The following is a 22,534-nucleotide window of genomic DNA, read 5'->3' as shown; positions in this document are numbered from 1 at the left end:
CTCTAAACTCTAACTTGCGCTGACCACGTGACCAGCCTCATCACAAAAAGTTTCAGCCTCGAAGCCGCAAAGCTATCATGGAATCTCCCGTCAAAATTAGGCTAGAAGCAGCCATGCCGCCCTCATTGGGCTCTCCAAAAGGGGACAATTCTATAGCATCAAAATCATCAGACGAGCTTGTACATAAACCGCCGCACAACCATCACCACCGAAGACGGCATTCGAGGAGCACCCCGGCCTCGCAGCAACCTGCGTCGAAGAACTCGTTTGAGCAAGTGCGGTCTGCCGACGAGCATTGTGACTTGGAATTGTGTATGTTTCTTGAGTAATATCTGCTTTGTGCACAGGTTAACATGATGCAGTGGACGTTTGGGTGACCAGTATTCCTGCAAAGTTTGCAGCAACTGTTGTTTCGTAAGTCAGAGCTGATTTCCACACGTTTGTCGACTATTCTGACAATCGTCAAGGCATTTAAAACAGGCTCTTCCCACTGACCCGCACTCCCTTGTTCATCTGCGTCGTGTCGTCAAACCAAGTGATCTCGGCGACTCCCCCAAAGATGGAGCAAGCAACAAGCTATCCTTGCTTATATGTTCATGCGATGCACTTTCAGAAGATCTGCTCCGCAAGTGTTTAGAGCCACTGAGAAGCCTCGGTAGTGATCCAGCTAATCCGTTGGAATTTGAGCTTTCGATCAAGCAAGCCGCGCAGTATCCTGCGCCAACGAAGGAACAGTCCCAAGAATGGTCGAACAGGACATGGCCTATCATGTGGCGTGGAAATCCAAATCTTGTGTACGTGTGATTTGTTGTCGTGTTTAGGCGCACTGTATACTAACTTCTGGTTTAGTCAAACTAAACTTCCGGAAGATGAACAGGAACTATTGAATATTCAGATCACCAAATTGGTCAGCTTAGCCAATCAGGCGCACATCGAGGGAGAGCTTCCCATCGCCACGATCATATTCAACCCAGAAACCCGCGCACTAGTCGCCTCTGCGATTGACAACCGGATATCCTCGGGAAACATCCTCGCTCATAGTATAATGACCTGTGTCGCAAACGTAGCTACAGATGAACTACGACGTCGCGAAATGCAAGCAACATCGTCGGGATCGCCGTCATCAGAAGAACCGGCACAGCAATCATATCTATGCCACAACCTCCACGTCATTACCACACACGAACCCTGCGCAATGTGTAGCATGGCACTAGTTCACTCGCGGATCGCTCGACTTGTATATATCAAACCAATGTCGGGGACTGGCGGTATTGATCGGCATAGTGGCGCAGGCTATGGGATTCACTGGAATAAGCAGCTTAATTGGCGGTTTGAAGCGTGGAGGTGGATTGGCGATGATGATGTGTTGGAGTACGATATTATTGAGGAAGTTAATGCATAGAGAACGATAGAGGGACTGGAGTCGTGGAGTTTTTTGGGTTGATGATATCTAATTGAGTTGTACATAAATTACAATATATAGCGGTATAAAAACGAGAATATTTTATCATACGGTCATAAGAAATCTATCAGTACATCCAACATCTCGGCCAACTGCGTTGCTTCTTCCCTTTGAGTCGTCTCCTCTTCCGATTCCCCAGTGGTATTCTCAATCTGAATCTCCTGGCGATATGAAACTAACGTTTCCTTGATATCCGCTAGACTCTGATTCTGACTCTCGAGACCGCGGATCAAGCGCTCCTTAACACCAAGCCCGTCGTCTTCGTCTTCAGCGGCGAGCCACGCGAGTATCACATCGATCAGCTGTAACCGAGTCCCTCCATTTTCAAATTTTTGGATATACCACTCTGCTTCGCGAGCTTGTACCTCGTCATTCCAGTTATCTAATTCATCCATATCATCTGGTTTGGACTTTAAAAACTCGTCGCGTTCAGCTTTGATGGCGATCGCAGAACGCTCAACCTGTCCCATGGTAAGCTTGCGAAAGTTCAGGAGTAAATCAACCTTCTCAAACTTCTTCTCCACAAATCGCGCCATCAATTTGATCTTTTGCGAAGAATCCTCTGGGAGATTGCGAAACAGCGACGCCAGAACGCCGAGAATTGCGTCCAGCGTGATGTGTTTCGTGTTACTATGAACTGCACCAGCGGTAAAATATTTGTCCTCTTTATACCGAGAGGAGGATAAGTGCTTGAATACGACTTTAAGACCACCATTGCTAACCAAGTCCACAGCCAGTGCGGAACAGCTTCCTGAAGCGAGCGCGTAATCAAGAACCTTCATCGCTCGCGTTTTGCCGTTTTTACCGCCACTCGTAAGAATTAAAAGTAGAAGATCAATACCCTCATTTTCGAGAAGTTTATCTCGTCCACGAGCATCCTGTACCACGACAGATAACGAGTCAAACACGTTCTCAAACAGCTCGGTTTCGTTGTCCTCCTCGGCAGGGGGGTCGTAAAGCCTGTAACTGGAAAGTATCCGCAACAAGGCGTCGACACCGGTTAAATCGCCCATGTCGGGCGTAGTGTAGGTCTGCCGGCAAAATTGGCCACGTGAAATGTGCGATTTCTGAAGTACGATAGACAAAAGTTCCGCTGCATACTGCTTGTTTTGCGATACAGGCTTCTCTTTCACAAGAATTCGCCGCAGAATCCATGGTAACAATCCCGTATCTCCCTGATTACTCCCAGTGGTTCTAATGAACATGATATCTGAGCACTCGTCAAAGACGGTGAAGTTCTCAAGAACGTTGAGTATTTGGAATATGCCGGCGTGCTCCGTATCACCCTCTGACGTGGAACTGCTCAAACGACCTAAGTTCTCAATCAATACGCCTAAAATGCCCTCGTCGACGAACGTTGACATGAATTTCTTTAGATCGTCTAACTCTATCGCCACGTCACTATCTGTAAGTTCCTCGATCAGCTGAATAGTGTCGACCACGATATCAGTGTTGTCATGCGACAGCAAATTTGCGAGTATTGTAACTCCGTGAAGCTCAGCAAACGGCAGATACAGTTGAGGGTACTCTGTGACCAATGATAGGCTTTTGATGCACCCGTCCAGCTCGGTTTCTGACTCCATGAACTTCTCAGGTTGATCCGGGTACCGTGCTCGAAGTTGCGTGTTCTTCTTTACTACTTTGTCCAACTTCGCAAGTCGCTTCGAGACCCACCCAGCGTCATAGACTTCATCCGTAACATCATCTTCGTACTTGTCGACGAAATCAAGAACCTCACGCTGCTTCGCAGATAAACCGCCGCCGTAGAACCGTCCGCCTTCATCGTCATTCCCAACATCGTCGCCCACAGCAGGCGTTACCTGATCTTGTGGTTCATCCTGTAGATCATCTCGAACCACCGGTGGTAGTGATGGGGGGGTAGTGCCGCCCTTTGAGTATTGATTGAGCGCGTCGTCTAGCCGTCGCTTTTTGTTGATCGACGGGCCCTCGTTGCCTCGAGAATTGAATCTCTAGATTTCTGTAAGATATATATCTTAACATATAAGACTGATAATCACCTTCAGTAACGAGTTAACATCCGTCATGGCGGTGCATGCAAGAAGTACTCTTGGAGCGGCGGGCTGATCGTGACGAGCTACGCGGGCGGCGAGTCGGCGACGAGGCAACCGCGACTGAAGCTTCCCGCCCCGCGCTTTGTCCCGCAACCGAGCTTCCCGCCTCATTTTCAGCCCGCACGCATAACAACTACGGACACGCATTCACGATGACGCAGGAGGTGTGTATTTTGTTACTCTCGTGCTGCTTGTGGTGTACGCGGCTTTGTGCGGTTTGTCGTGAGGATCACTGGTCGTGACGAGACTGAGACCCAACACATCCGCTTTACACACTCGTTGTCTGCTTTTGCGGTCTCTGCATACTATATGGCAAAGGAGAGCTTGGTCTCTTGTGGTGTGATTTTATGTTGCAAAAGAAACTGCGGACTGGATGGCAGCTTCGCGGTCTTGCGCGATAAACCGAGCCAAGGGGCATAGCCTGCACCAACAACCTATTTTTGGTAGTGTTAATAACGCGTGTTTCGCATTTTCTTATTTGCCATCCTTTTGTTCTTGATCAAGGGTTATCAGCTTGCCATCGCCTGGGTTTGTTGCGCAGCACGAGTCGGGATCGGTGTAGGATCTCAGTACTAACGCCACCGCTCTTGCTAGGTCACAAGAACGGTCAGGATCACGACCGCGAGCAAAGTCCTGGAGGATGTCGAGCCCGTTTCCGAGGGTTTCCCAATGCGGAAATGGTCTGTCCGGGTGTCGCTGGTCGGTCCGAACGGTGAAGACGTACCTGCGAATGTGTTTGACAAAGTCACGTATAAGCTACATCCGACCTTTCAGAACCCAAACCGAGGTATGTGCTTTTTGCTTTTGCGGAGGGAGAAAGATTTTGTAGCTGAATAGTGGAGACTGATGTATTTGTCTAGCTATCAAGAAGCCGCCGTTCAAGTTGGAAGAAGAGGGATGGGGCGAGTTCGACATGAGCATCGTCTTTCACATCATCGACAAGGGTGGCGAGCGCACCGTCATTCATGATCTCAATTTCCTGCAGCCCAGCTACGAAGTCACACACAAGTTTGTACGTGTCCCTGTTGTGTCGCGTCCTCTCTGTCATATACAATGACCACTTACTGACCTGTCAATTTCTCGGCGCAGTCCTTCCCGACATCACGACCAAATCTCGCAAAGGTACTTCTGGAAAGCGGTTCAGTGCCTGAGGCTGCGACGGCCTCCGTCGGTGCTGCCATTGCTGCCTCTAGTCCGCGCGGCATGGACGAGCCGAAGAAGGAGAAGCGGAAGCACGAGTCGACCGAATCGTCGAAGAAGAAGAGTAAGCATGACAAGGTTAGTCCACATCTTTTTCCATTTTTTACGTAATAGTATCTGACCTGTGTGTAGTTCGATATGGAGAAGCTGGCGGAAGGACTGGAGAAGCTCGGCGAAGACGATTTGCTGCAAGTCGTGCAAATGGTTACAGAGAACCGGACACCTGAAATGTACATCAAGAACGACGTCGAAGGTATGATTTTTGCGCTCATCCCGACTTTCGTGATTGCTTTCTAACGATTCGATTTGCAGAGGGCGAGTTTCATCTAGATCTATACACGCTGCCGGAGAGCTTACAGAAGATGCTATGGGACTTTGTCAAGAAACGCTCCGACATATAGCGTGTCATTCTCCGCTCCCACGTATTTCCTGCTTTTCCTCCCTACCTCCGGCCTCTTACTTTCACAATGTTGTCCTCAATGTCATCTATGTAACTAGCCCTTTTTCTCGTTTGTATCGTACTTTTCTTGTGTATTCCTACATGTTATATCGTGTTGTCCCTTGTGTTCTGCAAAGCACAGGCGCGGAGTTATTACTGTCCTCTCTTCTGCAGGATATAAGAGAGGGACTGGCAGTTATTTACAATATGTGTTGCTCTGGAAGTCGAGTTGGTTTGTTCCTAGGTGGCTTGTTGTAAGGTCATATGTAAATTACACAGTGCTCTATTGCTCTTATGATGGCTGGCTGGAAACTGAATGAATGGATTGATTTTCACTGGATAGGAGCAATGACTAGTTGTTCATATAACCCATTGGTTCCATGCCTGTAAATTACAATTGTCATAATATATGAATGCTATAACCAACCACATGAATGCAATACCGAAACACAAATAAGAAGATGGGGGAAACGGGATGAGAGGCCGAATTTACTGTATGTGCACTCACTTCTGAACCCGTTGCCAAAGAGTACATTTAACTTACCTCAAGAAGGAAAGTAAGGCATATGGCTTACTTCGTTTTTATTTTTCATGCCGACACTTGAATTCTCCAACCAGATGGCTCTGTGTAGCTCTGCTTATCTGAACCTGTTTCTTTGTATGACTGGCTCGTATCTCATACTCTGCTAAGTGCCTGTAGTACACTTGCATTCCTCAATAACGTGGCCTCAGAGCTCACGCCTATTTCATTAACAATACCCAAAAGGGCGTCAGATTCTCCTGTCCGATGGAGTGCATGATCTACGCTGTGTGCGTGATATTTGTTCCCTGCGTGATTCGAATGGTATTATCCACGCCGAGTGTAGGATCTGTAGTGCCTACTTTCCAATTGAGTGTCTATCTGCGCCACGATGAGCGACCTTTGACCTCTCCTGAGATTTTGAGATCCGGCGTGAGATGCTCATATTCAGCGCCGGCGGGATCAAGTTGGCAAGTTGGACAAAGCTGGCCAACCATGCCGGCAGGACCCTCGTCACACAACCCGCGATTTTGATCTACCGTGACAACTTTAAGTTCAGATGATTAGTTGATTCTTTATCTAATGATACAGTATGATTTCATCGCATCTCCAATTCTTACGTGCAAAAGCGTAAATCATGGCTTCTCACGACCTCGCGTCGTCTTCGACTTCCTCCGTCTCCGTCACGATGTAGCGCACAGGCGTAGAACACTCGGAATCAGTCCACTTGACAAACTGACTACCATGCTCTCTGTCGTTCTCACTTATCCCGTCATTGCCATCAGCGTAGTTCGCATGCATCCAGTACGGCGGCGGCTGTGATAGGGTGCCAGCATCGGCCGCAGCACTCATGTCAGCGATGTAGCTTGAGCATGATAAGCATCGTTGCAGGGCATACAATGATAGTGAGGACGAGGAAGTATTCGCTGAAATATCTGCCTGTGCAGCGTGCTTGTCGGTTTCGGATACGGTCTCAGCGGGCGGCTCATTTTCACGACTCGGACCAGGCCGATTCACAATCGCATCGTCATAGCGCAGCACGCGCTCCCGTCGCTGCTTACCAGCAGCATCGTCCGCTAGCTTCCGTCGTCGCTGCGCCAATATCAGCGTATCTTTGGGAACTCTCTCGTAATCCTGCAAGAAGTAACGCGTCGGCTGTCCACCATCGTAGGATTTGTTCTGGATCACCTTTAGTAGTCTTCCCAAACACGTCAGAGGCGATCGCACAAACAAACCTTCTTGTTGCTGCTCGTGTATCTGCTTAGTACCTTCCGTTTCAGTGTCGTGGCGAAGCGTCCAAGTCTGCTGCCGCCACACTTCTCAGCGTCAGAATATTGTGGCTAACAACGATCCCTAACAGAGGTTGCATACAACAAGACCAACATCAGCGCTTTCCTTGAACATACTGCGCCAAGATCTGACTCGGTCAGGTCCGCGTACGAATGCATATGCTCCTGAGGGCGCTTGACGAAGTTGCCTCTAGTCTGATTCGCAAGTTCGATTCTTAAACGAGGGAGACTCAGTCTGAATGGAAACGGACCGAGCGCAGACGCAACATGAATGGAAACGGACCGGTTGCAAACACAACACACTGTGCCATGAGTTCATTCCAGAACCTGAGTATTTGACACGGTTTCATCATAAAATCCGATAATCCAGCTATATCTCAGAAGCAAGAGGTATGTGTTTACTAGCGACAGACAGATCACACGAGCACAGCAAAGCAGAATCTCCAGTCGTCTCAGAGAATCAATAGCTAATAACGGCCGCGCCGGTATTAGCGCTGAATTTCGCCAATTTTATTCCTTATTTCCTCAAGATTTCAGGAATGAGAGTACCGCATCAGTGGTTGGTAGGCTATAGGGGTCGATCGGGGTCGACGTACTGGACGTGGACAGGGGAATTGGGAGAAATCGCAGACGTGGTAACTAGTGACTGCGCGTTGACCACTAGCGACATACCTTGGCCAGAAGACATCTAGTTACTTGAAAGCGAAGGCTTACTCTTTGCACGCCCAACGACAACTGTCACAAGCTACTGCGGCAAGTTGAGACAGAAACTGCGGGTAGTTCACGACTTCGTCGTCCGCACCAGAACCGGAATGGAATCCAGTTGTCGATCAGGGTCTAAGAGTATCCAAATCTTGGCAGATTCTTCCACCCTTAGAGCTCGACATCGCTTTATTGTTATACCAAAACTATATACATCGTGAAAAGTAAACTACAACACAATAGGACTAGAGAATCAGTCAATACAATCAGGTACCAACCGGGAGATCGTGAACCTGGTATATGAAAGCACAAAACCTCGATACGAACAAGAACTGATCAGAAGATAACAGCCGGAATCTGGCAACGGAAGAACCGCTGCTGCGATATGAGAGTCCTCTTATACGGTGCTAGCACACTATAAGCCTAGACTAGGCGCGACAACAAACACCATTGCCGAGCGCCATACTAGAGGAGTGCCCACGGATTCTTAGTGCAGCCACAAGGACAACATCTGAAGAACAGGAGCAACAGGTACGCAAGGTACCGTTGGCTGGGGCAGGAAATATATACAATGAACAACCTGTCAGCTCCACATCGGAAAACCATACGATAAAAGTCACGGATCTTGAGAGGGATGGACAACTTACCGCACCAGCAGGTGTAACGTGATGGACTAGATGAAGCAGACCAGTAACCAACGGCGAATCAGTGCACCAAAGGAAGATACACGCCAAGCGACAAACGCAAAACGCAGCGTCCAGTTCCGGGGTTCAAAGATCCACACTGCTCTTGATTGCAGGAAACATATCGATAAGTATGATAGAGCACGAAGATCTCTTGTCGGTAAGTTAGAAAGTTCTGTCATAGCGGTTGGCAATCTGAGGATGAGCGGCGTGAGCAAGGGAAGAGAACTATATAGAAATTAGAGCCAGAGGACTGACTGGTGAAGAAGAGAGAAAATAGCGAGATAGGAAGCACTCACAACGAAACTTGCAGGCGAGCGGACCGAGAGAGCAAGCCAGTCAAGCGAAGCCTAATGTACGAACGCGACGGAGTCTATCTTCACGCTGTCCGTACTTTAATTGCTTGCACCTTCAGATTTCACTTCCCTCTGAGATTTGCTCAAAGATCAAATCGGGTAGCCCGTGTCGGTCGTCAATGGTCTCGAAGTTGATGCTGCTGGCATGGCACTGGCGGTTCATGTTGAGAGTTGGGCAGACGAGACAGACTCTCATCATGCGAGCCGGCCGCAATCCGCTGTTCGTAAAATCGCGCCTCGAAACCAGGCGACGAAGACCGCTAGACACTCAATAATGGTCAATGAGCTTGTCGAACATCAAAATGGTGCCGACTTCAGTGTACGCAGTCTACAGGCCGAGCTAAACTTGCTCTTAGCCCGGCAACTCCGATTTTCTCTGAAATGCAGTTCACCAGAGCTAGAACGATGGGTGGCGGCGACATTATTCAGGCTGGATAGAAGCGTGTTCAGGCCGCGTTATGTGACTTTAAACTAAGTCAATAGAGACCGGACACGCGACGAGCGCGGCAAGCAACAGGTAGTTAAGTATCATACCATAATATGTTTAGTTATAGAAATGCTGCGGAGCAGACCCGCGATGCACTCGTGCATCGACATTAAAGCTCAATGACAATCAAAGGTAAGGCAGAAAGATAATGGCCAAGTTTGCTGAGTACTCACTTCCTTCTGCAGCCACTGCCAAACAGCACATCCAACTCTGCCAGCGAACAAAAATCATTAACAAAGCAAAATGACTTACATTGCTTTTATTTTCCTTGAAGACAACATCCCAGTTCCCTCAGTGATAACTATCGCTAGCTACTCGCTGCCAGGTGAGTATTCTGTTTAACCCGTGGGCAGTTCACGCTGCCTCATCTGCCGCGTAGTCAAGAGTTTGAATTCCTGACTCCGAAGAGAGTTCCTCGTCCAGTCTGTGCAATTCTTTGATCCCCAAAGGTTCTGTCGTCATATCGTCGCTATACTTATCAAGTCAATGTGATGAGAACCTCAATTGGCACCGCCGATAGCACCAATTGGGAGAAGAAGAGGATACTCGAATATGCCCAGGTTACCCCAGACATACTTCAACGATAACCGGACAGATAACAACCTAACCGCAGCTGCGATGAAATCACCATCTGCTTCGGTGCTGCCATACCAGACACAAACCGTGGCGACAACTGAGCTGCCGCTCCTCGACAGGGAGTGTCCGCATATTGTGTTGATGCAAGTGACAAAGATCCACAATGAGAGAGACAGGGCTACAGATGCATAAGCATCAATGGCCAGCACGGAAGATACCCTAGAGACGCAGCGTCAGAATACCACACGACAAAGTCACATCTCCAAAAGGACGACGTACCGCACTGAAAAGGCGAATACGATTGCTAAAGAACCAGATTAGCGGTGAACCCGACGGTGTACCGGTGCACCGAAGGGAAGAGTCTCAGCACAACCACGCAGACGTCGAATGCTATGTACTGATGACTGTTCCAAAACGAATATACTGCCGAATGCTATGTCTGCAGTGAACCAAAAGTTAGCAAGATGGATCACAGAGACTACATTCGAGCAATTTAGAATGTGCTATCGTGGCGTTTGGCGAGCAGAGAATGAGCAGTGTGAGCAGTTGCGGACAAAGAGAGAATAGAGAGAACGAAGAGAACGAAGAGAACGAAGCGGCGATCAATACAGAAAATGGAATGTGGCCACATTTTCATGCTGGCGGGTTGGAGTGGAGTGGAGTCAAAATGTGACCCGTACACGCTTTGTACGTACGCAGCTCGCGCAACGGAGCTGTTGTTCCGGCTAGTGATCTATTTATATCTTCGCTTCTGGGATCCCCACTAGATTCCTGGTCGATAATGTTACTATACGACTTTATCCTGCCTTCATTCTTGCTTGCAAAGACGGAAATTATGTCGATTCCTCGAGGCAGCGTACCTCTTACACAAGGGAGAGCATTCCGACTTCGTTTGCCTCCTATACAATGTAGGACACAAGCGACGGTTCAGAGACGCAGCTCGAGCAAAGAGAGCATCATTACAAACATTAAGTAAAAGCGAAGACGAAGAAAGATCGACTTGCCTTTAGCTGCGCCTGATGACGTTGCGTCTGATCCAGGCCAAAATCCAAGCAGACCTAGTTTGAATGCAAACGTGCCGATCACACATGACACTGCAAAATTGAGTCAGCCTCCAGTATTCAAACCGAACGTACGCCATAACAATAAAGCGCCAATAGTTTATTAACAAGAAATCAGACAGGTGCAACAGAGATCAGAGCAGAACTTCAGGTCGTCTCAAGAATCAGCAGTAGCAGCTGTCGCAAGATTGCTGATCTCGTTCTTAAAATCTCTCGCGTCGATGATCGAGCTCTGTCAAAAAAACAGGCATCTTGAAGAAACGCATAGCTCCATCCTCTGTCGCTGGCACCCCTTTGTCTCTCTACTCTATGGCTGTGGATGTGCGTGCTGGGAGAAACCTCCATCGCGATCGTTGGGAGCAAAAAAAAATTCGAAACGGCCCGGAACACCTTCGTAAGAACGCTACGATCCGTCGTTTCAAACCACACCTCGGATCCCCTGACGAGTGCCGCATATCGATATAATGGTCGGAAAGCTAAAGAGTGCATTAGACCGCCAACGCGGCGTTGACTTTGGCGCGCTCAAATTGCAAGCCGAGTTGAAGAAGAAAGCGCTTGCCAAGGGCAAAAAGTACGTTCCGCCGCCGTTGGGCAAGAAGAGCGCGCCGAGTGGGAATAAGAAGGCGAAGGTTATAGTTGAGGAGGAGGTTGAGGAGGAAGATGAGGGCAGCGATGAGGGGGAGTCTGAGGATGATGAGGACAACGACGACGACGACGACGACGAGGAGATGCTGATTGATACCGCGAATCTGGAGGATGATCTAAGCAGTGACTCTGAGTTTGAGAGCGAAGAAGAGGAATCCAAGACGACACCACCAAAGAAACAGAAGAAGGAGACTTCAGTAACATCGAAGAATGGCAAGAAGACCGAGGCTGTCGCTCCGACACCGGCGGCTGATGAAGACGACGAAGATGAAGACATCGCGCTGTCAGACCTACCAAGCGACTCCTCAGACGACGACAAAGACGACGACGAAACTGGCACCTCGCGTCGCGATATCGTGCCGTACCAACGTCTGACCATCAACAACACAAAAGCACTAACCCACTCGCTCTCCACTATTGCGCTCCCGCCCGCATCCTCCTTCAGCGACACGATGTCTTACACGTCTGAGTCCGCGCTCGACATACCCGACGTTAACAATGATCTCACCCGCGAACTCGCGTTCTATAACCAAGCCCTTGAGGCCGCGACCCGTGGACGCAGCAGATTGCTTAAGGAAGGCGTGCCGTTCACGCGGCCCGCCGATTACTTCGCCGAGATGGTCAAGAGCGATGAGCATATGGGCAAGCTTGCGAAGCACCATGCCGAGGCTGCCGCGTTGACTACGGGACGGAAACGCGCCACGAGCGCGAAGAGCAATAGCAGCAACAAGAAGTCAAAGGGTGTCGACAGCAAGTCAAAACAGCGGACCGGTAAAAAGGCAAAGTCCGGACCGAAGAAGAGTTGAAATAATAGGCATGTAAGATGATAGAAAAGTTTTGATATGGACATGTATGTCTATATTTTTATCCAATCAATATGATACAATTACAGCAAGTGGTATACCGACATTTTTCGTCATATCATAATAGAGAACAGCAAGGGGACAATTGCATATTGGTACAGAAGAGTACACTACAAGTGTATGAAACCAAAACGCCAAAAGATAACAAGCAACGCCGAGAAACACCAGTGTCGTAATGATGGAGACTATTGGAAATCGAGTTTTAATGCCTTGAGATATGTTGCGGAGGAACTCTGGTACGAGTATGCCAGCATGATGGATTTGCCCGCGACGGCGCTCTCGCTACTCTGGTAGTAGATGGGGGTGGACTGCGCGCCATAGTTGTAGCTGGCGCCGGTGCGCGTCTTGTAAAGAACTTTGTTGTCGTTGGTCCAGGGACCGACGGGGGAGGGTGCAGTGAGGACGCGGAAGGTGGAGTCAATGTAGTTGTTAAAGAAGATGAGCAGGTACTGCTGGTGGTAGACGGAGTAGTAAATATTGCCGCTCGAGAAAGGCATGTTGGAGTTGATGACTGCCCCGGCTCGGTTGCGGGATGTCGGTGCCGGCATGCCTGAACTCCAGGAGGAAGTGGAGTTATCGTAGAACGTCCAGGTTGAGGTGTCCTCGAAGGTGGCGAGCGGAGCTTTGGCGACGTGGATGTCCTCCTTCTCCGAGTAGAGGCCGTCGATGGCATAGAGATAGGCGACGTCGTCGACAACGACGTTGGCAAAAGACCCGTACGCATACTGCGTCGTTACATATGTGATCTGATCCTGGCGGGTGACGCTGATAGTGGAGTTGTCGAGGTCGAGGTCATAGATCGCCATGGTAGTACCGACACTGGCGGAGGAGTCGACGGAGCTGAACTTGACGACGTTCCAGAAATGCGCTGCCTTGGTGTCGGAGAGCACGACGCAGTTGGTGTAGGTCCAGATGGCGTAGCGGGTGGAGGCAGAGTCGGAGACCTCAGCCTCGGCATCAGTGTAGGGGATGGCGGGGTGCGCACCCGTGTCGGGGGTGTTTGTGATGTCAGTCAACGACCCCGCATGAGGGTATGCATTGGCGACAGCAACGGAGTTGCTCACAAAGCCCGCAAAGGAGCCGTCCTCGTCGTAGACGGTGGTGTCACAAAAGAACCAGAAGGTAAGGTTGGAGAGCGAGCAGGAGCCGCCGCCGTCACGGTAGATCGTGTAGCGGTTGTTGTAGTCGGTGAGGTTGCCGAAGGAGCGGACATAGTTGATGTCAAGAGAGCCACTGCTGTCCGAGTTGGAATCCGCCCGGAAGGGGGGGTTGACGGGAAAGAAGTGCGTTTTGGGAACCTTGAATGAGTGGGAGGTATATGCGGCAGCAGAGTCAGCGCACGCGCGAGGGAGGAGCGCGGCGGTGGCGAGGGCGAGGAGAACCAGGCGGAGCATTGTGGCAGAAGCTGTGACGGAGTAGCAGTGGAGGATGATGACAGAGCATCGTGCGGTGTGGGAGGGGGTATATATAAGAACGCGTCGAGGCAGCGTGCGACGCGAAACGCAGCGAAAATGACGAGAGCGCGGCACGCGGATGAAACTCAATCTTACGCGGGGGGTATTGTGGTGTAATGAGCCAAGGACCCGTGAAGGCGCGCAGGGGCGACCGTGATGGCGGAGCGAAATATGAGGGAGCCCCTCGCGTTTCGTATGAACTCTGCCGTCACCGCCGCGTTCCGTGGGCCCCCGTGCACGCTTGTTGCCGGCTTGCTGCTTCGGGCACCCAGGCGCGACCCCTGCGCCGCCCCTGCGCCACGCTAGCGTGCGTGCATGAAGTTCGCGCGACGCGTCCTGTCGCGTTTGTGCACGGCGCGTCGCGTCTGGACTCGCAACTCGGGACAGGACCCGCAAAGCCCGTGCGCGGCCCCTGCCTAGCCGCACGCGCCGCACATACCACGGCGTGCGTGTTGAGCCTCACACCCATCACGCCTTTCCCATCACCACGGCCCGCCGCTTCGCCCACTCGCTTCCGACCATCGCGCTGCTCGTGCATGTACTGTACGCACTCTCCATACTCTACTATCTCCGCACTCCCTCCACTCCTCGACCCCGCACTGCTGATGCTGTCGCAAACATGCGCGCCGCGCCGTCACAGCCCTTCGACGCCAGCCCCTACGTCCCGACCATCGATGTATGTACAGTTTGTCACATCTCTCGATCACTCGCTCATATCGTCCCGCAGGCCATCCTCCGTGTCGCCGACCTCGAGCGCATCTCCGCCCGACGCATACGGAACGGCATCCAAGAACTCTTCGATGTCGATCTCACATCTCTCAAGGTCCGTGATCTGCTCCCTGCCTACTCCGCTCTGTTGCTAACACTCCTCCACAGAAGGAAGTAGATGCCGTCATCATCGACCGCTTCAACAGAGTGCTCGAGGAAATCGAGTCGCAAAAACTGACCGAATCCGCTCCACCATCGAAACTTGCGCCCGTGCCAAAGCCGAAGCCACAGAAAACTATTCCACCTTCGGTCAAGAGAGAAAACTTGAAGACAGCGCCCACCGCAAAGACTTCATCAGCTCTCTCCTCCTCCTCCTCCTCCGCCTCACCAGCCGTTGCAAAGACTGGCACCGGCGTCTCCGACGCAGAGTACGCTGCCCAAGTCCACCGGGAGCTCAACTCGCTCCGCGGCAATGCCCGCGTCACCCGCGTCAAGCGCGCGAGCTCCGAAGGCCTGAAGAGAAGCACCAAAAAGCGCAAAATCGACCGCACCAACCCGTTCAACGCTCGCATGACACTCAGTCCGCAACTCCAAGAATTCCTCGGCGAAACTGCGCTCTCCCGGCCCGAGTCCGTCAAGGCCATCTGGGCATACATCAAGGAGCACAACCTGCAGAACCCCAACGACAAGCGCGAGATCATCTGCGACGACCGCATGCGTCCTGTCTTCGGCAATAAGGTGCACATGTTCACCATGAACAAGATCCTCTCAAATCATCTCTATCCCCGAGACACAAGCAACGACGAAGACGGCCGGCTGTCCTCGTCGAAAGTGAATTCTGAGGACGACGACGAAGACGCCGAAGATGAAGACTCAAGCAACGGGGAGATTGCCGGCGACGACGAAAACAGCAGCTATGCCGACATCACTCATATGTTTCACTAGTCTGCGTAGAGTTCTTGCTGCAGCATTCTGTACAGTTTGTTTTTGGCGTACCAATTACCTGTATCTTTATATCAGCGGGTGTTACGATTTTCTTCTAATTCTTCTAATTTAACACACTATTGCGCTTCAAATCATCTCCCTTCAATGGTCCAGCGATAATTCTCCACTCCATTCACAACTGCTTGTAGCTTCGTCAGATAGGCTGCAGCGACGTGGTTGCCAAACCCTTACCCACTGTCTTGCGTCGCGAGGCTTGTTCGAAAGTTCACACATCGAACAGAACTCCATTCCGCATCTCGTATCGCCAGCAAAATGGTATTCATTGGTTTCATTATATATTTCCATCCAAGGTTGAAGTGTTAACTGTGTCACCAGACCGACAAACTACCGCCACCACTGCTGGCGCTCTTCGCGCCCCGTCCACCTCTCCGCTTCCTTCACCCAACCGACACGCCCCCAGAGAAACGGAGCACCTCTCGAATCTCCGGTGTCGCAGGACTCGTTGAGTTACTAAACAAGCCAGACCCTGGATATGTCCCCACCGAGACGCGGTCAGAGGAGATTGAGCGGCGGCGGCAGGAGAAGAAGCAGGAGCACGAAGCGCGGATCGAAGAGGGACTCAAGCATTGTGAGTTCTGATCTTTGGTTATATGTGGTGTGGACGATGGGCTAATATGTATATGTGCTAGGGGATCCGAAGTCAGATCCGCTTGTGAAGGGAGATCCGTTCCAGACGTTGTTCGTCGGACGCCTCGCGTATGATGTCACCGAGAAGGACCTAGACGCTGAGTTCGGCCGCTTTGGTCGCATAGAAAGGGTACTTCCGCTTTCATCCCTCCTTTCAATATCCCCTCTAATACAATGCAGATACGCATCGTGCGCGACAAAAAGGCCGACAAACCAACAGGCTACGCGTTCATCGTCTACTCGCACGAACGCGACATGCGCGCGGCGTACAACGAGATGAACGGCGCGCGCATCAAAGACCGCCGCGTGCTCGTCGACGTCGAGCGCGGGCGCACGGTGAAAGCGTGGAAACCACGTTGGCTAGGTGGCGGGCTTGGCGGGCGGCACTACACGAAGGCGGCGTTGTTGCGGCAGCCTACGGGCAGGGATGCGGGGCGCGGTGAGCGTACTGGTGGTGGTGATGGGGAGAGGAGAGGTGGATATGGTGGAGGCGTTGGTGGGTATAGTGGTGGTAGTGGCGGGTACGGCGGTGGGGGTGGTGATCGATTTAGAAGCAGTGACCGCGGTGACCACAGAGGTGGCTATTCGTCGTCCTCCCGAGGAGATGGCGACAGATACCGCCGTGACGACCGGTACGATCGGCGAGATGACCGCAGGGATGATAGACGGGATAATCGTGGTGGCGATAGCGACAGATGGCACAAACGACCACGGTACAACTAAAAAAGTTTTGTATACTGCTACCGTCCGCGTCAAGGAACATCAAGGTATCTTATTTTTTAACACCAAAAGCAACAAAATCATTCATCATCCGAATCCTCCCCACCCTTCATCTCCCTGCCACTCGGCAGCCCATCCACCTCGTGTACCTTCCCATCCGCCCAATACGCCACAAGCCCGACCTTGAACTCCGCGCACGCGATACCAAACAACTTCAATAACCGCGTCTGCTTCGCATCCAGCACATCTCCTTCTTCGCACACGCTGTACTCGTCGTCCAATACGATCTTGCCGTTCTTGAGATTCGTGGGCACGCCGAGCTGCACGCGCAGCGTGCTCTCGAGAGAGTGTGGCAGCGGCAGATCATCGGCTTCGTTGATTTGTCCTGCGCGGGAGTAGATGACACCTTCAGGGATGGAGAAGGAGACGGAGGCAATTTGGCCTGCGCGGGGAAAGTCTGATTTGACATATTCTTCGAAATAGGTCTTTACGGTCTCCGGGGGCTCGTTGGTGAGCAGCAGCCCAACGGCGCCGGTCAGGTACTATGTCCACGTTAGCCGTCTGCAACCGCTCTTGCCATGGAAAGAGTATGACGCACCTTGGTCAGTTGGCTGAGGTTCTCAAGTACCTCGCTCTCGCGCGTAAGTCCAAGAGCCTTCGCCATGACTTTTGTCCGGCCGAACAGCAGTTTGCTACCTGCCCACTCGCGACGGACGTCCTTCAGGAACGAGTTCCGCATGTTTGCAACATCAAACACCCAGACCTAGTACTCTGTCAGCAGCCTGTCTCCTGCCCGAGCTGCTTAAAAGAACGCACATATTTGTAGACGGCGAGTGCATCTCTGATTTGATTGAACAGCACTTCCTTTCCCTCGCGACCCTTCTTCTGGGTCTTCGTGAGTGTAACTGAGTGACACTGTTAGCAAACACCTCACGGTGCCAAATGGGCCCTTTGCACATACCGAGCTTTGATCTCTTTGACTTTGGCATTGTGAACGTGTAAAACTGCGTGCGGATAGAAGCGTGTGCAGCAGCAACAACTGTGTCGGCGGGAGAAATGGGAGTTTGGGAAATTTTTTTGGTGCGGCTTGGAGCTGCGGCGGTGAGGGCGTGGCGCACACGCGCCTCCTGATTTTCACCAGCCACACTTGTCTCTGGCAACCGCTGCTACTGCTGTGCAACTCGCCGGCATCATCCGCAGCTCAAGCGGCGACAGCTATGCAGCGCGGCAATGCATTCCTATCTAGAGCATATTCTTGAGAGTTTCCATGCAGCGACGGGCTGGAACACGGATAGCCAGTACGTGAACTTGACTGCGAGTTCGAATGGTAGTTCACCCTTGAGTTCTTCTCTCGTTGTATACTTATACGAAATACAGAGCTACTCGATTTCTCACTTCCGTCGGGGTTCAATCTGAACGTATCGTCGCTCACAACCGGTTCGTCCGCATCAAGCTACTCGATCCGAAACTTGGGCGGTCTCGTCGATGGCGCGATCGCGTTTTACTACAGCGCGCCGCCGGATATCCTCGTTCCCGGGAGATTACAGTCTGAAGATATCGAGCTCGCGAAAGCGTTTTGCGGGTATCGAAGGCTCAAGTTTCCCGATTTTCCGGAGGATGATACGTATCGAGAAGTGTGGCAGGGCGGATGGCGGGTAGATCCCAAGAGTATGTCGACAGATTGTGTGTGTGCATGAAGAGGTACTGATATGTCAGATACGTTGTTATACGGCAAAATATATTTGCCGAGTGATACGCTTGAGGCACAGTATATACGGCAAATGTCGCCGACGAGTCAGCTTGTGGTGTCGGCGGTGAGCGACAGGCGGTTACGCGACGGCGGAGCGGTGCGTGTGGTTGTTGACTGCTTGCGGTGTGGATAGTGGCTGACGTGAGGCAGATCTTGACACAATTTCAAAGGAACATGGGGAAATGGTGTACAGAGTACATATACAGCACGAGCGAGGCGATGGTCGGTTTCCGGGGGCTATACAGCTTCACCGGCGACACACAAGCTCCACCGCCAGCGAATAGCGGCTCACCGCACCAACCGTCGTTCCTCAGCGCAGGCGGCGAGATATACTACGGCATCCTCAACAAAGCTGCTGGCGTATCCACCGGTCTGCGATACACGACCTCGTCCCCATTCGTGAACTCGCCGATGACGATGACGCTCACGCTGAATCCGATCATGGGCCAACTCTCTGCTGCATACGCGGTGCAGGCTTCAACGAATACCACATTCGCAAGCCGTTTTGACTTCAACGCGTTCTCATATGAGTCGGACTTGACGCTGGGGTGCGAGCTGTGGCAGCGTAGCGACAGCGAGGGTGTCGTCGTGGCTCCTCCGTCGCCAGTGGTTGAAGCAGGTGCTGAGCCAAGGGCCGAGCCAAGGGCCGAGCCGGACGCGCCAAGCACGAAACCCACTGGTAGAGGAGAACCTGTGCCTGCTCTTGCCGTGGGCAGCGAGCTGGCCGAGGTCCCGAGCGAGTCTGTGTGGAAGCTGCGGATGTCTACGGGGTCGCCGTCGGTGCGGGTGCTGTGGGAGGGCCGCGTGAAGTCGTTTCTACTCAGCGTGGGCACGGAGATCGACGTGCGGCCGGGCCAGGGTGGCATTCGGACTATTGGCCTCGGGTTGCTCTACGCGGCGTAAGCATCGTCACCGCAGCAACGCCATATCCATCACCACTCTGTACTCTACCACCATCACAGGCATGTCCTCAAAAGCACAATCTATTTATCGTGCGACAGCAGACACAAGTGTGCCTTCAACCTTGCTGGCCCTTGCGCGCTGCAGGCAGGCTAGGCCGGATCGGGCCGCTAATTGCGGCGCGCACGTGATGGCCCCTGGCGACCCCTGCGGTCGATACTCGGCCAAAGTCCTCGACACTTGCCCCACGCCGTGATCTTCCTCACTGTCGTCGTACCCACTGCGCCCATACCCCTTGCACTCCATCTCACAGTACGCTTGTCGCCTCTGTGCGACAGTCCCATTGCGCCACCGACACCGTCCCTCCTCATCCCCGCCCGCGACCTCCATATCATAGCCCATCTGCTGCTATGGCATCACCGCGCGCCAAACGCGTGTCGCTCTACGACATCTCCCCCGACTTCCTCTTCCAGCCCTCCATGTCCCTGCAACCCTCCCTCGCCGCGCGCGCTCGCTCGCGCTCGCCATCCCCAACCTCGTCGCCGTCCCCACCGCTGCCCATACCGGCGACATCACACATGGGTTCCCGCGGCCGCGGCCGCGGCGCGCACCGTGACGACTCGTCGACACACAGCAATGGCACTGTCGGCGGGATGCCGCAGGTTACATTAACACCGCCATCCTCCATGCGGTCGGTGAATAATGGATTGCACACGCCGCCGTACTCGATGCGGTCAGGATCGCCGGTGAAGGGTACACGGCAACCATTCAATTTCCAGCAATCCTTCATCTCGCGCTCACCAGTCGGAGCGGGCGCGAGTGTCGGCGGGGTAAACAAGCCCAATCAGCGCCGCGGTCACAAATACAAGCACTCGTCCGTGTCGATGAATTTCTTTCTCGAGCCACCACCGCGGCCCGCGCCAGTCGTGCCAGTGCACCTTCCGGTGCCGACCACACGAGAGACAATGGACTCGATGACCCGGGATCAAAAGATCCAGCTCGGCTGGTGCAGCCTACATTTCCTCGCTGCATTTCAGCTTTGGCTGGTGTGTCGTCATTGGACGGTTCTCGTCGCTCTATCGCACATCGTGTTCTACGATGCCGTCGTCGCAGCGCTGCGCGTCGTCACCGACGTGCTCTCCAACTTTGACTTCTGGAGCACCTCTTCTGTGCGCCACCCATTCGGTCTACGGCGCGCCGAGCTACTCGCCTGCTGCGCGTGCGCCGTCGGGTTATTGTTTATGGGCATCGACATTGGCTCGCACCTCTGCGAAAATGCGGTACGCCATATCATCGTGCGCTCATCTCCTCTCTCAGTGATCGAAGACACCGACATCGGTCCTGAAGGCGGCTTAATCCTCACTCGCGGAAACACTCTCGCGCTCACCCTCGCGCTCGCAGCTACCATCGTCTCGTCCACCATCTTCCGCGCGCACGACCAGACCGGCATCACAGTACGGATACCGTATCTCCGCAACCTGCCGTACGGCTTCAGCAGCCCGCTATACACCGTGTCGCTGCTGTCTGGTGCGATTGTGCTGGTTGCCTCCACGTATGCGTCTGAGGTGATACTACCGTCGATCGATGCTTTGGTCGCATTGTTGATTGCCTCGACCATGTGCACTGTCGGATGGTTGTCCATGTTGGCGCTTGGGCGTATGCTTTTGATGGGGTTTGACGGGCACTGTGCGCAAAGCATTCTCAAGCAGGTTAGCTATTGCTAGTCCTTCTCTCGTCCACTACATCAACTAACTACCGTACAGATTCAAGACGATCCGGATATCAAGCAAGTCGAGGACTCCAGCATGTGGCAAGTCCACCAAGGCCTCTGCATCATCAATATCAAACTCCGTCTCCACGGACCCATGGTTGACGAAACTCGCGTTCGCGCAAACGTCAACAGAATCATCGCCGATGTGCTCAAATCCAACATCAGCTCGATTGCCTGCTCAACACCCGGCCTCCTCAACAACGGCAACTCCATCAACTCCGATTCCAGCAGCAGCAAGCGGAAGGGCTCGGATAAAGGTGACGATGCTAAAGCCGGCGGCGATGTTTCAGCCGCCAAGGGAAGCCGTGCCGCGAATGGGGCTTCCGAAATGAATGGCTTTGCCACCGCCGTCAACGGAAGCACGACCGTCAACGCGGTCAGGTTTCGCGGACGTACCGGTATCCAGTGGGAAAGCACAATCGACATCGACCGGTCGTAAATATGTCGCAAAAAAAAGTCAATGACGCTAGTACTGCTCGTTTGTCTTTCGTTTTGTCTTTGTTTGTTTGGTGGGTTCCTATTTTTGGTAATGCGTGTTTCTCTCTTTGGTCTCATCGATAGAAGTTAGTAATGGGTTGTAGCGATATGTTATTAGTCTCGTTCCAGCATTTCTTGTGTGTCAATGACAGTCACCTGTATTCTACTGTTTATTTTACTTTGTTTTCGGTTTAGTTTGTGACACTGTGTATATGTTGGTGCTCTTGCATGAAGACCTAGCTAGGTCTTGCTCAGCTTCTAGATCAGTGGATAGCTGTGAATTTGACGCGCTTAGTGATCCATACGATGGCGATAAGTGCTCGCGCAGATACGTTGCACTTTTTCTGTCGCGGTGATCCCCCTGCTTCCTGAAAGCTACGCATTGTTGTACTATGCTTGGATTCAGATTCCTAGAGAGTGGCACATTAGTGCAGAGCAAGTTTCCATCTGCTGTGAATTCCACGTCACGATTATCGATGCTGCTTGCTATTTTGTATATCTCTCGAGTATTCGATTGTTTGTTGATGTCGGGAGCTGTCAGTGTAGGTCGACACCTGCTGCTGTCGTCCGCATAGCAGTGACGTGGACCCTTGTGCCGCCGTACTGTCGTAGGGATGACGTGGCGGTGGTCGCAGATCATCGCGCACTATCGATAGGGGCAATGCGCCCCTGTAGTAACCGTCGCACTGTTGCCGAAATTTCGTTAGTCCTGATGTTTCAACTAGGTTATATAACTCCAACCAACCACCTCTTTTATCGGGCACTAT

At 52.2% G+C, this 22,534-nt stretch overlaps 11 protein-coding genes across 11 annotated transcripts; 7 read left to right on the top strand and 4 right to left on the bottom strand.

The window, feature by feature from the left end:
* Positions 1-86: 86 nt before the first annotated feature.
* On the top strand, positions 87-1,500 carry V1518DRAFT_422224 (cytidine deaminase-like protein). Its single transcript, XM_066905406.1, has 4 exons — positions 87-312; positions 363-414; positions 468-794; positions 850-1,500. Exons 1-4 carry the CDS (start codon positions 114-116, stop codon positions 1,400-1,402), a joined length of 1,131 nt encoding a protein of 376 aa, XP_066757499.1. The 5' UTR covers positions 87-113; the 3' UTR covers positions 1,403-1,500.
* On the bottom strand, positions 1,432-3,602 carry V1518DRAFT_422222 (Catenin-beta-like protein). The gene is made up of 2 exons (XM_066905405.1): positions 3,481-3,602; positions 1,432-3,432 (listed from the first exon to the last, which is right to left on the bottom strand). Exons 1-2 carry the CDS (start codon positions 3,505-3,507, stop codon positions 1,516-1,518), a joined length of 1,944 nt encoding a protein of 647 aa, XP_066757498.1. The 5' UTR covers positions 3,508-3,602; the 3' UTR covers positions 1,432-1,515.
* V1518DRAFT_422219 (yeats family-domain-containing protein) lies at positions 3,549-5,608 on the top strand. The gene is made up of 6 exons (XM_066905404.1): positions 3,549-3,698; positions 4,129-4,321; positions 4,395-4,546; positions 4,624-4,812; positions 4,867-4,987; positions 5,047-5,608. The coding sequence occupies exons 1-6, from the start codon at positions 3,687-3,689 to the stop codon at positions 5,133-5,135; spliced, it is 756 nt and encodes a 251-aa protein (XP_066757497.1). The 5' UTR covers positions 3,549-3,686; the 3' UTR covers positions 5,136-5,608.
* A 730-nt stretch (positions 5,609-6,338) lies between these two features.
* Positions 6,339-7,141, bottom strand: V1518DRAFT_407392 (uncharacterized protein; the record flags this gene model as incomplete). Its single annotated transcript, XM_066901995.1, has 3 exons — positions 6,339-6,872; positions 6,929-7,033; positions 7,100-7,141. The coding sequence occupies 3 exons, from the start codon at positions 7,139-7,141 to the stop codon at positions 6,339-6,341; spliced, it is 681 nt and encodes a 226-aa protein (XP_066757496.1).
* Positions 7,142-11,204: 4,063 nt separating this feature from the next.
* On the top strand, positions 11,205-12,424 carry V1518DRAFT_422207 (eukaryotic rRNA processing protein EBP2-domain-containing protein). Its single transcript, XM_066905403.1, has one exon. The coding sequence runs from the start codon at positions 11,312-11,314 to the stop codon at positions 12,296-12,298; it is 987 nt and encodes a 328-aa protein (XP_066757495.1). The 5' UTR covers positions 11,205-11,311; the 3' UTR covers positions 12,299-12,424.
* Positions 12,328-14,146, bottom strand: V1518DRAFT_422206 (uncharacterized protein). Its single transcript, XM_066905402.1, has one exon. It carries the CDS (start codon positions 13,747-13,749, stop codon positions 12,541-12,543), a length of 1,209 nt encoding a protein of 402 aa, XP_066757494.1. The 5' UTR covers positions 13,750-14,146; the 3' UTR covers positions 12,328-12,540.
* A 134-nt stretch (positions 14,147-14,280) lies between these two features.
* On the top strand, positions 14,281-15,707 carry V1518DRAFT_387547 (uncharacterized protein). The gene is made up of 3 exons (XM_066901717.1): positions 14,281-14,485; positions 14,537-14,632; positions 14,686-15,707. Exons 1-3 carry the CDS (start codon positions 14,429-14,431, stop codon positions 15,460-15,462), a joined length of 930 nt encoding a protein of 309 aa, XP_066757493.1. The 5' UTR covers positions 14,281-14,428; the 3' UTR covers positions 15,463-15,707.
* V1518DRAFT_422203 (U1 small nuclear ribonucleoprotein of 70kDa MW N terminal-domain-containing protein) lies at positions 15,708-16,965 on the top strand. The gene is made up of 4 exons (XM_066905401.1): positions 15,708-15,777; positions 15,838-16,090; positions 16,152-16,279; positions 16,330-16,965. Exons 1-4 carry the CDS (start codon positions 15,775-15,777, stop codon positions 16,870-16,872), a joined length of 927 nt encoding a protein of 308 aa, XP_066757492.1. The 5' UTR covers positions 15,708-15,774; the 3' UTR covers positions 16,873-16,965.
* V1518DRAFT_422201 (ribosomal protein L10-domain-containing protein) lies at positions 16,864-17,924 on the bottom strand. Its single transcript, XM_066905400.1, has 4 exons — positions 17,831-17,924; positions 17,686-17,774; positions 17,468-17,632; positions 16,864-17,411 (listed from the first exon to the last, which is right to left on the bottom strand). Exons 1-4 carry the CDS (start codon positions 17,856-17,858, stop codon positions 16,950-16,952), a joined length of 744 nt encoding a protein of 247 aa, XP_066757491.1. The 5' UTR covers positions 17,859-17,924; the 3' UTR covers positions 16,864-16,949.
* Positions 17,925-18,015: 91 nt separating this feature from the next.
* Positions 18,016-19,685, top strand: V1518DRAFT_422199 (uncharacterized protein). Its single transcript, XM_066905399.1, has 4 exons — positions 18,016-18,196; positions 18,247-18,537; positions 18,586-18,716; positions 18,770-19,685. Exons 1-4 carry the CDS (start codon positions 18,100-18,102, stop codon positions 19,520-19,522), a joined length of 1,272 nt encoding a protein of 423 aa, XP_066757490.1. The 5' UTR covers positions 18,016-18,099; the 3' UTR covers positions 19,523-19,685.
* Positions 19,686-20,247: 562 nt separating this feature from the next.
* On the top strand, positions 20,248-21,729 carry V1518DRAFT_377536 (cation efflux family-domain-containing protein; the record flags this gene model as incomplete). The annotated part of the gene is made up of 3 exons (XM_066901580.1): positions 20,248-21,228; positions 21,283-21,435; positions 21,589-21,729. 3 exons carry the CDS (start codon positions 20,248-20,250, stop codon positions 21,727-21,729), a joined length of 1,275 nt encoding a protein of 424 aa, XP_066757489.1.
* Positions 21,730-22,534: the final 805 nt, after the last annotated feature.

Source organism: Limtongia smithiae, assembly GCF_038497785.1.
Source record: "Limtongia smithiae strain NRRL Y-17922 unplaced genomic scaffold V1518scaffold_13, whole genome shotgun sequence".
Taxonomy (NCBI): Eukaryota; Fungi; Ascomycota; class Lipomycetes; order Lipomycetales; family Lipomycetaceae; genus Limtongia; species Limtongia smithiae.
Note: the sequence above shows the minus strand (reverse complement) of the source record. Positions and strands in the feature narration are given on the sequence as shown.

What these genes read in the sequence shown, in the direction of transcription:
- V1518DRAFT_422224 (XM_066905406.1), top strand. Translation starts at nt 114, where the DNA reads ATGCCGCCCTCATTGGGCTCTCCAAAAGGGGACAATTCTATAGCATCA. An exon ending in GCATTGTGACTTGGAATTGT is followed by an intron (nt 313 to 362) that starts GTATGTTTCTTG and finishes AACATGATGCAG; the next exon opens with TGGACGTTTGGGTGACCAGT. An exon ending in CGTGGAAATCCAAATCTTGT is followed by an intron (nt 795 to 849) that starts GTACGTGTGATT and finishes CTTCTGGTTTAG; the next exon opens with TCAAACTAAACTTCCGGAAG.
- V1518DRAFT_422222 (XM_066905405.1), bottom strand. Translation starts at nt 3,507, where the DNA reads ATGACGGATGTTAACTCGTTACTGAAG. An exon ending in ATGTTAACTCGTTACTGAAG is followed by an intron (nt 3,433 to 3,480) that starts GTGATTATCAGT and finishes ACAGAAATCTAG; the next exon opens with AGATTCAATTCTCGAGGCAA.
- V1518DRAFT_422219 (XM_066905404.1), top strand. An exon ending in CTTTCAGAACCCAAACCGAG is followed by an intron (nt 4,322 to 4,394) that starts GTATGTGCTTTT and finishes GTATTTGTCTAG; the next exon opens with CTATCAAGAAGCCGCCGTTC. An exon ending in CATCAAGAACGACGTCGAAG is followed by an intron (nt 4,988 to 5,046) that starts GTATGATTTTTG and finishes TTCGATTTGCAG; the next exon opens with AGGGCGAGTTTCATCTAGAT.
- V1518DRAFT_422207 (XM_066905403.1), top strand. Translation starts at nt 11,312, where the DNA reads ATGGTCGGAAAGCTAAAGAGTGCATTAGACCGCCAACGCGGCGTTGAC.
- V1518DRAFT_422206 (XM_066905402.1), bottom strand. Translation starts at nt 13,749, where the DNA reads ATGCTCCGCCTGGTTCTCCTCGCCCTCGCCACCGCCGCGCTCCTCCCT.
- V1518DRAFT_387547 (XM_066901717.1), top strand. Translation starts at nt 14,429, where the DNA reads ATGCGCGCCGCGCCGTCACAGCCCTTCGACGCCAGCCCCTACGTCCCG. An exon ending in CCTACGTCCCGACCATCGAT is followed by an intron (nt 14,486 to 14,536) that starts GTATGTACAGTT and finishes ATCGTCCCGCAG; the next exon opens with GCCATCCTCCGTGTCGCCGA. An exon ending in TCGATCTCACATCTCTCAAG is followed by an intron (nt 14,633 to 14,685) that starts GTCCGTGATCTG and finishes ACTCCTCCACAG; the next exon opens with AAGGAAGTAGATGCCGTCAT.
- V1518DRAFT_422203 (XM_066905401.1), top strand. An exon ending in CGAAGAGGGACTCAAGCATT is followed by an intron (nt 16,091 to 16,151) that starts GTGAGTTCTGAT and finishes TATATGTGCTAG; the next exon opens with GGGATCCGAAGTCAGATCCG. An exon ending in GCTTTGGTCGCATAGAAAGG is followed by an intron (nt 16,280 to 16,329) that starts GTACTTCCGCTT and finishes AATACAATGCAG; the next exon opens with ATACGCATCGTGCGCGACAA.
- V1518DRAFT_422201 (XM_066905400.1), bottom strand. Translation starts at nt 17,858, where the DNA reads ATGCCAAAGTCAAAGAGATCAAAGCTCG. An exon ending in GTCAAAGAGATCAAAGCTCG is followed by an intron (nt 17,775 to 17,830) that starts GTATGTGCAAAG and finishes AGTGTCACTCAG; the next exon opens with TTACACTCACGAAGACCCAG. An exon ending in CACTCGCCGTCTACAAATAT is followed by an intron (nt 17,633 to 17,685) that starts GTGCGTTCTTTT and finishes ACAGAGTACTAG; the next exon opens with GTCTGGGTGTTTGATGTTGC.
- V1518DRAFT_422199 (XM_066905399.1), top strand. Translation starts at nt 18,100, where the DNA reads ATGCATTCCTATCTAGAGCATATTCTTGAGAGTTTCCATGCAGCGACG. An exon ending in CTTGACTGCGAGTTCGAATG is followed by an intron (nt 18,197 to 18,246) that starts GTAGTTCACCCT and finishes TACGAAATACAG; the next exon opens with AGCTACTCGATTTCTCACTT. An exon ending in GGTTACGCGACGGCGGAGCG is followed by an intron (nt 18,717 to 18,769) that starts GTGCGTGTGGTT and finishes GACGTGAGGCAG; the next exon opens with ATCTTGACACAATTTCAAAG.